General features: G+C 44.8%; 1 protein-coding gene across 1 annotated transcript in view; it reads left to right on the top strand.

Annotated features, from left to right (window-relative positions):
* The window catches only part of LOC311237364 (cytospin-A-like), a 68,694-nt gene that overhangs the window by 34,078 nt on the left and 16,822 nt on the right, over nt 1–17,794 (top strand). Inside the window, exons 11-15 of the mRNA XM_084325196.1 lie at nt 184–353; nt 566–696; nt 10,572–10,650; nt 13,581–13,667; nt 14,277–14,442. Of these exons, the coding sequence (XP_084181322.1) occupies nt 184–353; nt 566–696; nt 10,572–10,650; nt 13,581–13,667; nt 14,277–14,442 (633 nt within the window). The remainder of the gene's footprint in view (nt 1–183; nt 354–565; nt 697–10,571; nt 10,651–13,580; nt 13,668–14,276; nt 14,443–17,794) is intronic.

The following is a 17,794-nucleotide window of genomic DNA, read 5'->3' as shown; positions in this document are numbered from 1 at the left end:
TCATAGAATTTCATAGAATTGGGAGAGAAGATTGGTGCATGTTCACAAATATTGAACTTTCTCAAACATGACATATGGGAATTGTTAAAATGGGCAGCATTCACCTTTAATACACTGTCTTATCGGTATCTAACTCTCTCTCTTTCTCTCTCTTGCTCTCCCTCTCCCTCCCTCTCTCTCCAGACAGGATGAGGAGAGGGGCAGGGTGTATAACTATATGAATGCAGTGGAGAGGGACCTGGCTGCTCTCAGACAGGGTATGGGTCTCAGCAGACGTTCCTCCACCTCCTCTGATCCGTCGCCCACCGTCAAGACCCTTATCAAGAGCTTTGACAGCGCCTCCTCTCCACCAGGTACTGTACGCCTCCATAAAGTGTAGAATGTTCTGACAATACTTTTACACAAAGTACAGAATGTTGTGACAACGCCTCCTCACAAGGCCAGAGACAGTATCACGAAGTAGCCGAAAGTGTACATTACTAGAGTTTTGGGTATCGGATTTTTAAACAAACTCTTCCCCTAGCCCTATGGGCCTCCATCTTAAAGTATTCTGTCCTGTCTCCAGGGTCTGTCCCCTCCAGTCCGCCCTCCAGCCCGCCCTCTGCCCTGGCTAGTGTGGCCGTAGCCCTGTCCCGGACCCCCCTGAGCCCCAGCCCTCTGAAGACCCCTCCAGCTGCAGCCGTGTCCCCCATACAGGTACTGGACACACACACATATGCTACACACACTGAAGGCAATTACAATGAATCAAATCAATTTGATTTAACCTCTTAAGCCTGAGCGGTCCGGTAGCAGACCGACAATGACATCACGCCATAAATCCATCTCTACAGAATGTATGAATTAATGTTGTGTTTTCCCCCTCAAATGTAGCCAAGAGTAAATGCCCTAACCCTGTCAAAACAGCAGCAATACGTTTGTTTACCAATAGTTAACTTTAAAGTGTTATTAGTGAAATATGAGTTATAGAAAGACGAGAATTGATACGAGGAAATGACGCCGCCAATGCCCGCCATTTAGTTTGTAGTCTTATGAGGAGAGGAGACCCAGGACTTTTGATGGGCTTTCCAATAAAATTAAATAAAATTACACGTCCTGGCTCACGCCAATCATCTTGACTTCTAGGTTTACTTTTTTATTTCTCTTATTTTTCAGGATTATATGTCACAAACCTGAACATTATTGCCATAAAACAGAACGCTATACAACAGAACAGTTAGTTTCTCTACCTTTCTGTGAACGTCTAGCAAAAAACAGCGTTGCAATCTGATGAAAAATGGTGGAGAAATTTACATTATAAAAAAGTAACTGTACTTTACAGTAGATTTCATTCACGGTTTGTGAATCACGCCTGGTGATACTAAATCCAGATTGAACTCTGCCATTGGAATTTGGCCCGATCCATAGATGTGCAACTTGGCCATAATAAGGTCATTTATAGGCCTGATATTGAAATTCCATGTGTCCGGATGGCAGAATTCAGTACTGTCTCTACAAAATCTCCTGTTTAATCATCTTCCCTTTATTCATTTGATTAGATTTCTTGTACACATGACCTCAAGAAGGTGCTGAATGAGCTCAGTGGCAATTTTTCATGTCTGGTCATTTTTAGCATGGTGTTATTCACCGTCAAAGATGAAAAGATAAAAGAAAGATATTGTCCTTTGGTTCATCACAATTTACTCAAGCCTAGTAACAGACACAATATTTCTGACACTGGGAATACATTCCCTGAGATCCATAGATGTCCCTAGATACCAAGAACATGCAAATGGACCATTTAAAGTAGTAGAAGTGGAGCAATCTTACATTCCACTGTAATGGAATGTATCTTTAGGCGGATTTTCAGAAAATAGGGCTAGGGCTTAAGAGGTTAAAGTGCAAAGTCACCATGCAGCATGGTCCCAATGTACCTTACAAAGTGAGTGCATAGGACAGAACATACAGCAAGCAAATTAATAATAATACAACCACGTTAATAACAATGTTAGAGGGGAACTATCTTACTGTTTCTTTCACTATTTGGACAATTTTACACAATTCCTGTGAGTCTATGGAACACATCTGTAAGGTTTTTCTCAAAAGAATTCATTGTTTTATATTTCTAATCGAGTACTCAAAAGCAGCATTTTTCCACTTCAAGATTTCAAGCGGTTTTGGCCTGGCTCCGCCCATAAACTCGCTTTGAGTGACAGTCACCCACAGTGTGCGACTGGCAGACAGAGAGAGAGATAGAAAGATTGAGGGGGATACTAATTAATTTCGCCGCGGGGGGGGGGGGGGGGGGCATAATCCCACGGGACAATGCATTGGTAACTTGTTTCAAATGACAATAATATACCCCTGTGAATATTATTGCATGGATCGGAATATGGGCGTGCGCATGGGAGCGTGCGCAACGATATTTTGACAGTGATATGCGAGTGCCGCCCGACTGTGGGGGAGAAGCTCCATCCCCGCGCACACACATTTACACACACTCCTGCGCGCGGTCCCTCTCTCTCTTTCTCCCTCTCTATCTAATAATAGTAATAAGTAATTCCACTCGCTCTGTTGTTGAGCGAATTGTTGATTGTGGGCGGTGACTACAACCAGTGCCTTATTCACGTCAGCAAAACATTGATATAATCCCCCATTGCTAGGAAACAATGCTAAACACTGGAAAAGGCCATTTATAAGACATGGGACCTTTTAAAGAGATCAAAAGGTGATGGACTGAAATCCTCCAACCATCCCAGAAGCCTCCCAAACTACCAAACTACAGTTAATTTTTTTTTAATTGTCCCAAATGAAGAAGAACTGTCCTAAATCACCCACAAAAAGTGTCTGCATATGAATTATATTATATGAATGATATATGTATCTATTTGTATCTACCATCCTGGGACCGTCCCTAAATCAAACACAATCTCAGACACAATTTTGATTGTTCCTGGGACATCGAGACATTCATTCATTTCAAGCCCTGAGGCATGTGTGCTCACGCACGTAGGACATACTGGAATCAGACCAGTAGTTTACCCCCACACACGTACATGCACACACACACACACATGCACGCACGCACACATGCACGCACACACTGCTAAAAAGCCATAGGGGAAACTGTTTCCTGTAGATGGTTAAACCAGATGTCAGCTTCCCTCATTTAGCTTCTTTCATGTGTTTTCTTCCCTGCTTCAATCTGTCCTTGTCTCAATGAGAAAAACACATGCTGCCTCACACACATGGACACGTTTGTGTTACTATATTTGTTAGAACATTCAGCTGACTACATTCTTTACCTTACCTTAAGTCTCACCACAGTATGCCTACCTGTAAAGCCCTTACCCTAACCTTTAACCTAACCCCTATCTCTAAACGCAACCCATGCATCACTTTTTCAAAGTGAAGACCTGCCAAAACATCCTCATTTCCCCAAAATGTCTTAACGTCTCATGTCCAGAACGTCCTCATAAGTATGATCTCTCACACACACACACACACGCACACACACACACGCTGCCTGTAGCCTCACAGGAATCAGGATGTCATCCCGACATGATCTCTGTCAGATGCTAGAATCTGTGACTAATAGCCTTATTGTGACCTAACAGGATGTTTGTGTGTTTTAAATGAAGGGGGTTAGGAAAGGGGGGGGGGGGGGGGGGGGGGGGGTTGGACATTAAGGTGTTGTTATTACATCATGGGACTCTGGAGACTGGAGACTCGTTTACAACCTCACAGAGGCACGAGACTATTTAAATTAATGCAACACCGCAAAGCAACAACATCTCATTCATTAGTTGAATCTTGGGGTTTTCAGGATTCAGTTCAGAAAGATGTGACACCTCCAAGTCCATATCATCATCCAAGCGGCAATCCCCAGGGTTCAAGCTAATATGGATAATTTGGATTGCAACAATAGGTTCACACACATGGTTCAGCAGTGTTATGATATTTTTATTTATTGATCCACTTTTTCTCCTTATTTTTCTATTTTTCTCCCATCCCAATTTCGCCTCGCCAATTCTCCCTTCAATTCCCCCCTCCCCTGTCTTGAACGTTGCTAGACTATGCCTCCCACTGGTCGGCTGCAGTGAGGACCAAGCCTTGCATCACGTGTCCCCTCCGGTACACGAGGAGGCAGCCGTCGCATCTTTTTACCTGTACAGCGCGATCTCTCAGTGGCGAGGAGTAACGCGTGGGAGGCTCACGCTGCCCCCGTTACATCCTGATTCTGCTGTACAGGCGCACCAACCGACCTGTAGGAGTCGCTGTCCACAACGTCCGATCCCCACCCACCGGCTTTCCCACCCCTAACACTTGCCAATTGTGTTAGTATGAACGACCAGCCAAGCCGGTAGCAACGCAGAGAGCTGGGCTCGAACCCAGCATCTCTTGCGTTAGTGGCGAGCGCCTTGCCCACTGCGCCACTTAGCCGCCCTAACAGTGTTATGATTTTTGTAATAATTGGGGGGGAAAAAAACATTTGATATAGTCTGATTTGTATAGTCTGTAACCACACACATTTCCTGCATTTGTAGCGCCTTCTAGTGGTTGATTTGAATGAGAATTTCAGGGAATGTTTCTCACACTTATCTGGACATATCCTGCAGGTTGTGTGACGATCAGTGTTGGGCAAGTTACTTTAAAAAAGTAACTAGTTACAGTTACTAGTTACTTCTTCCAAAAAGTAACTAAATTACTTACTCAGTTACAAATTATAAAAGTAACTAGTTACTTCAGAAAGTAACTATTGCGTTACTTTCAAGATTTCTTTTTACATAAACAACATACACAAATCTAAACTATTTTAATGTTGCTGTGGGACAAAGTGAGACTAGCCTCCAATCAAATGCCATGTGTAGGCTATGTAGATATTATAATTACTATGTTTATATAGTGGATCATACAAATACAAACAGAATAGGTGTTTTGTAACTTTTGATATGTATTGCCCCTCAACAGGCCACAACTGGGCAACATTAAATTATGCTTGTTAAGCACTATACCAAAAATAAATAACAAATATATACTGATTGATTGAACATTTTAATTAACAGATTTCAGAATGGGTACAATACAGTACGGCTCAATACACACAATTGTTAAGGGGATGCAGACCAGAGAAAGAGTTTCGTCTTGTTTACATCAGGGTCCCCCATTTTCAATTCATGACATTTATGACGAAAGTCTTTCTCTGGTCTGCATCCCCTTAACAATTGTATGTATTGAGCTGTACTGTACTGTACCCATTCTGCAATCTGTTAATAAACTTTTCAATCAATCAATCAATGACATACACAACATACAGATATAAGAATCGAATCGAATCATCTAAACTAATCTAATCATTACATTTAAGACATGCATGACATATGAGCAGCTGAAGCCTGTGCTATTAAACCAGGAAGTGCAGCACTGTTGATAAGGCTGTCAGCACTGCAGTAGAGCCACTCAGTGCCCTGCGCTGCAAAGAGTGAACACAAAACGCTCATGGACCCGCGGTCTCATGTTGACATTGTGTTGTTCGTTGGATTCGTTTTTGAGCTCAAAACGTACACTACACGGACCGCGGTCTCATGCTGACTGATCAGTGATCGCTTGTCTTGTCGCGCTGTGTGTCAGACTCTGGATGCTTTAGACACCCGCCCACCTCCACCTCTGATTGGCTTACCATGACATTGTATTCAACCTCAGCCAATTGTCAGCATGTATGCTTGGCTCGCGCACTGTCCACTAAACAAGGAAGAACATATTATTGCCTCTCGGCGCAGAGATATGTCTGATGAAAGAAACGGGTTCATTCATAGTAACGCGCGCATTTTTTTGTAGTAACGGTAACGACGTTATTAAGATTGGAAGAGTAATCCGTTAGATTACTCGTTACTGAAAAAACGAACGCCATTAGTAACGAAGTTACTTATAGTGCCGTTATTCCCATCACTGGTGACGATCAGCCTGATGGTGGTTGACTTTGGTATATTTATGTGCTGAGCCACGCCTTTTTGACTTAAATTTGTAAATATCTTAAACACAATAAGATGTCAACAAGCCGTATACAATTTGTGATCAATTAAAAACAGGACCCTAGGCGGTCAGGTGGCGTAGCGGAGATTGTGCTCGTCACCAATGCAAGAGGCTGCGGTCTCGACTCCCGGAGAGTCAGCATTGCCTTGGCTCGGGCTGATCGCTATACTAACTCGTTTGGCTGAGTTAGGGGAGGGGAGCTGTGGGTGGGTCCTGGGCGTTGTGGACAGCGACCCCTACAGTTCGGTCGGGGCGCCTGCTCAGCGAAGGTAGGATCTGGTGAGAGGTAGTGCGGCCTCCCACACGTTACACTCTCCCAGTGAGAATCTGCGCGGCTAGGCTGGCTGCCCGCTGGCTGCACATGCGTCGGAGGAAAGCATGTGACAGTCTCCGGCCTCTCGGACCAACAGTAGGGGAAAGTGCACAACAACCCGGAAGGGGGTTTGGAATTGGCATAACGACTAACAGTGGGATGGGAGAAAAATCGGAAAAAGAAGGAGGGGGAAAAAGATAATCCAAAAAAAAAAAAACAGGACCCTAACATTTAGGGATGTAACCGATACCACTCTTTCAGACCGAGTACAAGTACTTACATTTGGGTAACGTCACGCTGACCAAATGCGTCCACATTTTTATAGGATTCTATCACATTTTCATAACAATAGCGAATATAACTTACCCTGCGCCGTTTTCATTGAGGTTTCTTACAAATTAACAATGTTTTATTTGTCCTTTTTATATGCGGATAACATTAAAATCTTAAATTGTATCATTTATGTTCCCCTTTAGACAACAAACATAATGCTAATGATGCACTTTTGTTAAGATAATTAGGTGACCATTATCGGTCACTATATGCAGGTCGCATTAATAGTTTAACGCTCCTGTGTTGAGATCACATTTTCCTAATCCGGTGCTGACGGGTGAACAACTAGGTGATAAAGGTCTTGGGATTTGTAGTCATTTTGTAGTCATAACATTTTCACCTTTTAAACCAATGCTGCCATCTACTGACAACAGAAAGTGTTGTGTATAAGGTCAAGTTGATTAGAGAGGCTACCCGCACACTTGTAAAGACCGTTGCCCAAAACACATTCTAGAGATTCCCACTTTTTACTGGTACATACGTTCATATCTAATAGTCTTTAGATGACTAAATATAGATGAATACTCATGAAATTTGAAATATATATTCTAAAATAAGTATAATTTCACTTCACCTACCTGTCGACATGAAATTCCCAAACGCTGACAGTAAAAAAAGCCTGGATGTCGCGCAAAATGGGGCGTGACCGAATTTGGTTTTGGGCGTTCCCAGACAAAGAGAGTGACCGAGATTGGTCTATGTTCCGTTACTTGCTGAAGTACTGATATGAGTACTTAATAAAACCATTACACTTCTAACAATGTCTTTATTTTCATCAGATGGCATGTTCCTCACTTTCTCACTATAACTAATTAAATATATAACATGACCCTGTTGCTGACATAATTTTTTTTTTATGTAAATATAATAACATTTGTAACATTCAATTTTGTGTTTTCCTGAACAAACATGGCACTAAGTACTAGTATTGGAGTAATCTTATGAGTATGAGTACATGGCCACAGTATGGGAGCCGATACTGTAGTAGGACATCCATACTAACGTTCAAGATTGACTAGAAAATAAATGTTATTCTCCACTTCATGAAATGTACTTTTGGCTTCACTGTGGTTGAATTAAAAACAAGAATCAAGTTCAACAACTTGGACACAAGACAGCTTGAGATATAGCCTAGCACACCGAACATAGCACAAGATATCGTCTTAACACACCGAACATAGCACAAGATATAGCCTAGCACACCTAACATAGCACAAGATATAGTCTAACACACCGAACATAGCACATGATATAGCCTAGCACACCTAACATAGCACAAGATATAGCCTAGCACACCTAACATAGCACAAGATATAGCCTAGCACACCTACAGTAACATAGCACAAGATATAGCCTAACGCACCTAACATAGCACAAGATATACCGGTAGCCTAGCACACCGAACATAGCACAAGATATAGCCTAACACACCTAACATAGCACAAGATATAGTCTAGCACACCTAACATAGCACAACAGAACTTCAGGAACATAAACCTTACTTATTGGGCCTTTAAGAGATGCTGTGCTAGCACAAACACACACACGCACGCACGCACGCACGCACGCATGCACACACACACACACACACACACACACACACTGCCAGGATAGTTATGCTCACGTTTTATTGAGTATCAAATATTCATCAGGAAGCTTTATAGGGAGGTGGAGTTGATATGATTTCATCCCCAGTGGCATAAAGGTTATTACTTCTGTTTCAAAAGAGCCACACATACGGTAAGCCGCACTTTTCTCTGAAATACATTTGCATAATATCCATTTGACCAACATTTTCCATCAGCACTTTAGAATAGTGTTTGAGCGTAGCTTGGCACAATACGGCGGTTATCTGCACCTAAGTAGTTTCCTCAGGAAACAAGTGGAAATATCATCCTTGAGCTGTGGTGGCATGGAGCACAGTTCAAAAGAATAGAATGGATTGTATTATATTTGAGACCCGGTCCACAATGTACTCTCTCAAGCCCGCCCTCTTTTCAAGATCCTCACAACTGTTGGGGGGGGCGGGGGCTGAGACATCCAGAACCAAACCCTCTTTCTCCATGTGGGGGCTGAGACATCCAGAACCAAACCCTCTTTCTCCATATGGGGGCTGAGACATCCAGAACCAAACCCTCTTTCTCCACATGGGGGCTGAGACATCCAGAACCAAACCCTCTTTCTCCACATGGAGGCTGAGACATCCAGAACCAAACCCTCTTTCTCCATATGGAGGCTGAGACATCCAGAACCAAACCCTCTTTCTCCACATGGGGGCTGAGACATCCAGAACCAAACCCTCTTTCTCCACGTGGAGGCTGAGACATCCAGAACCAAACCCTCTTTCTCCATATGGGGGCTGAGACATCCAGAACCAAACCCTCTTTCTCCACATGGGGGCTGAGACATCCAGAACCAAACCCTCTTTCTCCACATGGAGGCTGAGACATCCAGAACCAAACCCTCTTTCTCCATATGGAGGCTGAGACATCCAGAACCAAACCCTCTTTCTCCACATGGAGGCTGAGACATCCAGAACCAAACCCTCTTTCTCCACATGGAGGCTGAGACATCCAGAACCAAACCCTCTTTCTCCACATGGAGGCTGAGACATCCAGAACCAAACCCTCTTTCTCCATATGGGGGCTGAGACATCCAGAACCAAACCCTCTTTCTCCACATGGGGGCTGAGACATCCAGAACCAAACCCTCTTTCTCCACATGGAGGCTGAGACATCCAGAACCAAACCCTCTTTCTCCACATGGGGGCTGAGACATCCAGAACCAAACCCTCTTTCTCCACATGGAGGCTGAGACATCCAGAACCAAACCCTCTTTCTCCACATGGGGGCTGAGACATCCAGGACCAAACCCTCTTTCTCCACATGGAGGCTGAGACATCCAGAACCAAACCCTCTTTCTCCACATGGAGGCTGAGACATCCAGAACCAAACCCTCTTTCTCCACATGGAGGCTGAGACATCCAGAACCAAACCCTCTTTCTCCACATGGGGGCTGAGACATCCAGAACCAAACCCTCTTTCTCCACATGGGGGCTGAGACATCCAGGACCAAACCCTCTTTTCAATTATTTTCACACATCATGGAGCGGAGTTTCGTTCCTTTTGCTACTGAATTGAAAAAGGTGCAGCCTTTTATGGTCTAATCCTGAGTTGATCGCATGGCGGCTTATTCCCAGTCACTTAAACCAACTGTGCAAGAAAACCTTTCATTGTGTATGTTTTTATCCAGCTTTTTTTTATCTATACCTTGGTGTTTTTTTGTGAGTAAAGTAACACCGCTATTTTACTACACTTCTACACTATAGATTTCCACATCTGCCCTAACCTGATGATAAGCTCTGCTTTTTATGTACATCACTGCAAATAATTGGGTATATAACGTATACTGTACCTTTTGGTACATCACCATGGTAATATCAGTAGCCTACTGATATAATCTTTGCTACATGGGGTGGCAGTGGCTCAGCAGGTAGAGCAGTTCGTCTGGTAATCGCTAGGTTCCCGATTCAATTCTGGCTCCGCGTGGGAGCATGTCAAGGTGTCCTTGAGCAAGACGCTTAACCCCTAACTGCTCCCGATGAGCAGGTCGGCACCTTGCCTGGTTGCCTCTGCCGTCGTTGTGTGAATATGTGAATGTGAGGCATACGTTGTAAAGCGCTTTGGATAAAAGAGCTATATATTTACATGCTCTCTCGCGCATTACTCGCACATTATGTCAGTAGCCACCTGTACAGATGTTAGATTAGTCATATCATATGCATACTTATTTTACATACCAGTGCTTTTTAACTTATTTTTTTATTTATTTTTGTTATTTAATTATTTACCTATATTTCCTATCCTATTCGTTGCCGTGTGTTTTTCATCTCCCCTTATCTTGTGTTTTTCAGAGGCACACAGCCTCGACTCCCAAGCCCCTGTGCTCCATGGTGGATAAGAGAGCAAACTACACAGACCTCAGCATGTCAGGTGGGTACGCTAGCATCAAGGTGTGTGTGTGTGTGTGTGTGTGTGTGTGTGTATGTGTGAGTGACGAGGCAGGAAAACAAACAAGGTTTCTATGGAGTAACGTTAACCACTAAATGTTGGAATCAAAGTTGGAATCGGATAAACATAACAGTTCCGAAATGTGCCAACGACACATGTACTTCATAGACTTTTGTGGCCCAAACATTCAAGACAACCTGGCTGTACCGAATACTTATTTCTCAAGAAATCTGCCGTTCCATGGAGTAGAGAGATGGTAAAGTAACGTTAATGATTACTATTGATACGGAAAAGAGCCATGAAAGTCCGAACTCTAAAAAATGGCATTCGGGCCCGAAAGATGTTCACTGACCAAGTCTTTCACCTTGTAGAAGAAACCTTGTTCCGGACATAAACCAAGTCATGGACATCTCCATGTTCTAATCTCCATGTTCTAATCTCCATGTTCTAATCTCCATGGTGAAAGACTGTGTTCATGGTCATTGAACTGTCTTGTGGCAAGTTTGGCACAGTGGCTACAGTAGCTTCCCGCCCGATGCACAAATTAGCCTAAAACATTCTATTTTCATTGGCTTCCTATTGTGATTCTGGGCGAGATGGAATACAGTGCATGAACCTCATCATTTGCTGTTTCATTTGATGTTGAAACGGACCCCCTGAACCCTAAGGCCGGCTATGACGGTGGGCATCAGAAGGAGGCTATTAAATCAGGTGTTAAGTACAGGAGGCTATTAAACCAGTCCCAGCCTCTGTGGGATATGGAGAAGGTAAGACCACAGCAGCTTGCCTCAGCAGGTTTGGTCTCCGCTTCACACGCTGCTTTCGGACTGTAAGCCAGAACGCTCACACACAGTGTTCGACTTTAGTTGGGACAAAACGCCTGTTTTGTGGGTCTCACAGTTGGGCCCCTTTTGTGCCAAGCTAAGGCAAATCTTTGTGTGCTGTAGTAGGTGTTAGTGGATTTAGGATTATAGGCCTTACCCTTTGCTTATTAACAGCCAGACCTTGTGCTGTATGGTGGGACTCCACAGTCAGATTTGTATTGCCAAGAAGCATTATGGAAATATCTCTGCTCCTAAAACGGAAAGCTCAGTAATACGTCTTGGCACTCTGATTTCCAGCTTATGGATACAGTTGTCTATGCTTAATTGATATTGACTTAAGGTCTCTGTATACTTGCTTTTAACCATGCGTACGAGTAGACAAGCGACTGCGTTGTGAGCGGCATTGTGCGTAACCTGCGTAATTTGTGTGAACCACTAGGGGGGGCCTAATCCTCCCTGGCCAACACAGAATTATATAGAAGAAGAATGTCTTCCTTGTAGGGGTGTAAAGGTACACATATCCGTACCGAACCGTTTCAGTACTGGACCTAAGGTTCAGTACGGCTGTGTACCGAACGAATACAACGGTACGTTAACCACTAACGAAAGCACGTGCAGAAATATTTTTTGCATGCAGAATTGAATTCAAAACTCTTATTAATTTCAATATAGAATATTCGTTGACAGCCATACAAGTACAATTAGTTACTGCACACTACATCACCCCTGAGTGGAACATGGAAAGCCAAACTTTCCACCACTGTACCGAAAACCCGCACCGAACCGTGACTTCAAAACCAAGGTACATACCGAACCGTGACTTCAAAACCGAGGTACATACCGAACCGTGACTTCAAAACCGAGGTACATACCGAACCGTGACTTCAAAACCGAGGTACGTACCGAACCGTGACTTCAAAACCGAGGTACGATACGAACCGTGACTTCAAAGCCGAGGCCGAGGTACGTACCGAACCGTGACTTCAAAACCGAGGTACGTACCGAACCGTGACTTCAAAACCGAGGTACGTACCGAACCGTGACTTCAAAACCGAGGTACGTACCGAACCGTGGTTTTTGTGTACCGTTACACCCCTAGTTCCTTGTGAACTATCCACTATCCAGATTTGCAACGTAATCCTAAAACATGGCGACACTTTAGGAGGTTATGTAGAGATCACGGCTGAGAAATCCTAAAACATCCACACTGCTCCCACTGTTGACGTGCTTCAGTGCACCTTTCGCACGCGTATCGTTCCTTTCTGTGGATGTGCACGTAGTACGCTCCGCCCTCTCGCACACATGCATTGTATTCAAAAGAAAGTATACCCAGACGGTCCATTAACTGTCTTAAGATCACTGGAATAGTCAAATGTAAATTGTGTTTTAGGGTGGATTTTTCCTCTGATTTTCTACTTATTTGGTCTGTTATTATTCAGGGGTGAATCTGACAGCCAACAAATACGATTTTTATGTTTTGCCCAATAGTCATTTGTACTTGAGCTAGTGAAATTTTGGCTTAACTTAACTGAACTTAACATAACGTGCACACAAGGCTTTCAGAAGATTCTTCTTCTCCCAATTTAACTTAAAATACATTAAGTTAGCAAAATAATTGTGTTTGATCAAAACGAAATCATTTATTTGGCAAAACATTAACATGTCGTTCATTAGCAGTCAAGACTTAACCCCAGAATCATGATGGGGCACTTCGGAAAAACACGCTTACCGTCTTCTCCAGAGTCAGACAAGAAGATAGATACCAATTTCCTCTCTGTGCGTTCAGTAGAAAGCTATCCGGCTGCAAGCTAACCTAGCTTAGCACAAATTAATGGAAGCCGATACGGACCACTAGCCTAGCTGTTGGCCAAAAACACCTCTCCCGTTGTTTTAAGCTAGTGGTCTGTATCCGCATCCATTTATTTGTGCTAAGGAAATTGGTATCTATCTTCTTGTCTGACTCTGTAGAAGACCGTAAGAGCAGTTCCCATAATGTTGGCGTGTTCCTTTTAAGAATGGAGCATCTTTGTGGGAAGTAGTCAAATAATCAGCAGAGAAAAAATATGAACCTTCCGTTTCCCATCGCAGATCACCTGCTGCGTGGCGCACCTGTGAGCAGAACCCCCTCTGGCCTCCAGAGAGTCTCCAGCATGGACGCCTCCAAGGCCCTCTCAGGTGTGTGTGTGTGTGTGTGTGTGTGTGTGTGTGTGTGTGTGTGTGTGTGTGTGTGTGTGTGTGTGTGTGTGTGTGTGTGTGTGTGTGTGTGTGTGTGTGTGTGTGTGTGTGTGTGTGTGTGTGTGTGTGTGTGTGTGTGTGTGTGTGTGTGTGTGTGTGTGTGTGTGTGTGTGTGTGTGTAAAGGGTGCGGTTGGTCAACCTGATGGTTATTCTTCCAGTCATATCATGTGATGGTGGCGTTGGTAACATTATGTCAGAGAGTACAGTTGCCCTCGATTGTAACAAACAATTACAACGTGTTCAACAAACATACTGAACCACAAATACTCAAAGTAAACAAGGACACAAAGTGCCATTGATAGCGAAGCATTCACTAGGTCCACATGCCTGGTTGTGTAAGCTATTACACTTGCTCACATGGACTGATCTGGTCTCTGATATACAGTATAATAGAATGATTGTACATGGCTATCATGCAGGTATCAGTAATATGGGTAGACTATAGTTTGAAGTAGGTAGATAGGTATAAATTGAGTATAGTCTTAGAGTTTGTACGGTATGGGTAACAGAGCCTAATGGAAGTGATCCTGCCCCCCCCCCCCCTCCAGTGTCTCGTCGGAGCAGTGAGGAGCTGAAAAGAGACTTGGCAGCAGCCTCTGACCCCGCCTCCTCCACCTCCCTCATCGGCCTCGCCGCCTCCTCCTCCCCCCAAATCTCCCTCTCCTCCGCCTCGCCCACTGCTTCAGTCACCCCCTCATCACGAGGACGCCTACGGTAAGTCTGTCAGTCCGTCCCAGTCTCTGTGTGTCACCCCCTCATCACGAGGACGCCTCTACGGTCAGGGTGTCTGTCTGTCAGTCCGTCCCAGTCTCTGTCTGTCACCCCCTCATCACGAGGACGCCTCTACGGTCAGGGTGTCTGTCTGTCTGACCCGTCCCAGTCTCTGTGTGATCTTCCTTAACCTCACTGTTTATAAACCAAGCCCTTACCTTAACCTCACTGAAGACATCACGTCCTGTCTTAACCTAAAATAGATGAAAACACTGATTTGTGTGATCATGGATTTTCAAAGTTATAATGCATTTCGATGAAATGCAGATGCCTTGAAGTTCTAGCCATGAGGTCTATCAGGTTGTTTGCAAGTAGATGAGACTACTGGCCTGTTTGTCACTGTCTCCGTTTTTGTCCATCCATCTGTCTTTCTGTCTGCGTCTGTCTCTATCCCTCTATATCTGTATATACCAGCCACTTTCAGTCTCTCGTCATGCTTCTTGTATGCCTGCAGGTGGGCGTGTTATCAGATAGGGAGCACTGGTTTGTCTGTCCCTCTCTGTCCATCCATCTGTCTTTCTGTCTGTGTGTCTCTGTGTGACCATATCCCTCTATATCTGTATATACCAACCTCTTTCGGTCTCTCCTTCATACTTCTTGTAGGTGGGCCGTGGGCGTGTTATCGGATGGGGAGCCCTGGTTTGTCTGTCCATCTATCTGTCTCCGTGTGACCACCATGTCCCTCTGTATCTGTGTATAGCAGGCCCTCTCCGTCTCTCATCATGCCTCCTACAGGCCAGTGTGTGGGCGTGTTATCAGATGGGACCGCTGACAGATTGATTGTCTGGCTGAGGGGCGCAAGCGAGAGGTTAACTGATTGTCTGACAGCGGCTGGGGGCGGGGGGGGAGGGGCTAGGAGGTTAACCGGAACGCTGTTGAGTCATGGAGGGCTGACTGGAAGCACACTGAACTGAAACCCGATAAAGACCATGATGACAAAACCTACTGGTCTCAGTGGCTGAGGAGAGGGACAGAACATTGAATTAGATCCCCTCCGTTTGAGTCTTGCTCTCTCTCTCTCTCTCTCTCTCTCTCTCTCTCTATCTCTCTCTCTCTCTCTCTCTCTCTCTCTCTCTCTCTCTCTGGTTTGAAAAGACCCTCCTCTCCTCCCATCAATCCCTCTATCTCTCCTTTCACTTTCACACTGGTTTAAATCTGTCCCCTTCTCCTGTGCTCGCTCTCTCTTTCTCGCTCTCTCTCTCTCTCCCTCTCTCCCCCCCTCTCTCACACACACTTGTGCTCTCCTTTGTCTTTCTTTCTCTCTCTCTCACTCACACACTTGTGCTCTCTTTCTTCCTCTCTCTGCCCTGGTGTGTTAGTCAGTGGTGTATCTTATTGCAGGTGGGCAGTGTGTGGGAATCCACTTACGGTCAAGATAATAAGGGCTGTTTAACAAACACTGGGCCAAGTGAGTCTGTATTTTGACTGGACCTCCCAATGTTTTCTCTGCTTTCATGTTCAATCGTCTTTGCTGTTGTTATTGGAGCTGCTGTGAGGGGCCACAGCCTACGACATTGAATGGCACCACTTAGTGTTTCATAGGCTCTGGTTGCACTTTGGTTGACCCCACACTTGTATCATGCTGGGGTCAGCGGCCAGATCTGGACATCACAGGGACATGTTAACGGTCAGGTCTGGACATCACAGGGACATGTTAACATCAGGTCTGGACATCACAGGGACATGTTAACGGTCAGGTCTGGACATCACAGGGACATGTTAACGGTCAGGTCTGGACATCACAGGGACATGTTAACATCAGGTCTGGACATCACAGGGACATGTTAACGGTCAGGTCTGGACATCACAGGGACATGTTAACATCAGGTCTGGACATCACAGGGACATGTTAACGGTCTGGACATCACAGGGACATGTTAACGGTCAGGTCTGGACGTCACAGGGACATGTTAACATCAGGTCTGGACATCACAGGGACATGTTAACATCAGGTCTGGACATCACAGGGACATGTTAACGGTCAGGTCTGGACATCACAGGGACATGTTAACATCAGGTCTGGACATCACAGGGACATGTTAACGGTCAGGTCTGGACATCACAGGGACATGTTAACATCAGGTCTGGACATCACAGGGACATGTTAACGGTCAGGTCTGGACATCACAGGGACATGTTAACATCAGGTCTGGACATCACAGGGACATGTTAACGGTCAGGTCTGGACATCACAGGGACATGTTAACATCAGGTCTGGACATCACAGGGACATGTTAACGGTCAGGTCTGGACGTCACAGGGACATGTTAACGGTCAGGTCTGGACATCACAGGGACATGTTAACATCAGGTCTGGACATCACAGGGACATGTTAACGGTCAGGTCTGGACATCACAGGGACATGTTAACATCAGGTCTGGACATCACAGGGACATGTTAACGGTCAGGTCTGGACATCACAGGGACATGTTAACATCAGGTCTGGACATCACAGGGACATGTTAACGGTCAGGTCTGGACATCACAGGGACATGTTAACATCAGGTCTGGACATCACAGGGACATGTTAACATCAGGTCTGGACATCACAGGGACATGTTAACATCAGGTCTGGACATCACAGGGACATGTTAACGGTCAGGTCTGGACATCACAGGGACATGTTAACATCAGGTCTGGACATCACAGGGACATGTTAACATCAGGTCTGGACATCACAGGGACATGTTAACATCAGGTCTGGACATCACAGGGACATGTTAACATCAGGTCTGGACATCACAGGGACATGTTAACATCAGGTCTGGACGTCACAGGGACATGTTAACATCAGGTCTGGACATCACAGGGACATGTTAACATCAGGTCTGGACATCACAGGGACATGTTAACGGTCAGGTCTGGACATCACAGGGACATGTTAACGGTCAGGTCTGGACATCACAGGGACATGTTAACATCAGGTCTGGACATCACAGGGACATGTTAACGGTCAGGTCTGGACGTCACAGGGACATGTTAACGGTCAGGTCTGGACATCACAGGGACATGTTAACATCAGGTCTGGACATCACAGGGACATGTTAACGGTCAGGTCTGGACATCACAGGGACATGTTAACATCAGGTCTGGACATCACAGGGACATGTTAACATCAGGTCTGGACATCAAGTTCAAGTTCTTTAATAGTTGTCATACAGAAGTACAGAATACTTTCATACAAAATGCTTCTTACTGTTACGCTCCAGAGACTGTGCTAGACAAGATAGTATCAAATAACATAATAACATAATATAGCATGAATTTAGAAGAAGAATGAGGTCACAGTTGTTCG

The sequence above is a fragment of the Notolepis coatsorum genome, assembly GCF_963971535.1.
Source record: "Notolepis coatsorum genome assembly, chromosome: 11".
Lineage (NCBI taxonomy): Eukaryota > Metazoa > Chordata > Actinopteri > Aulopiformes > Paralepididae > Notolepis > Notolepis coatsorum.
Note: the sequence above shows the minus strand (reverse complement) of the source record. Positions and strands in the feature narration are given on the sequence as shown.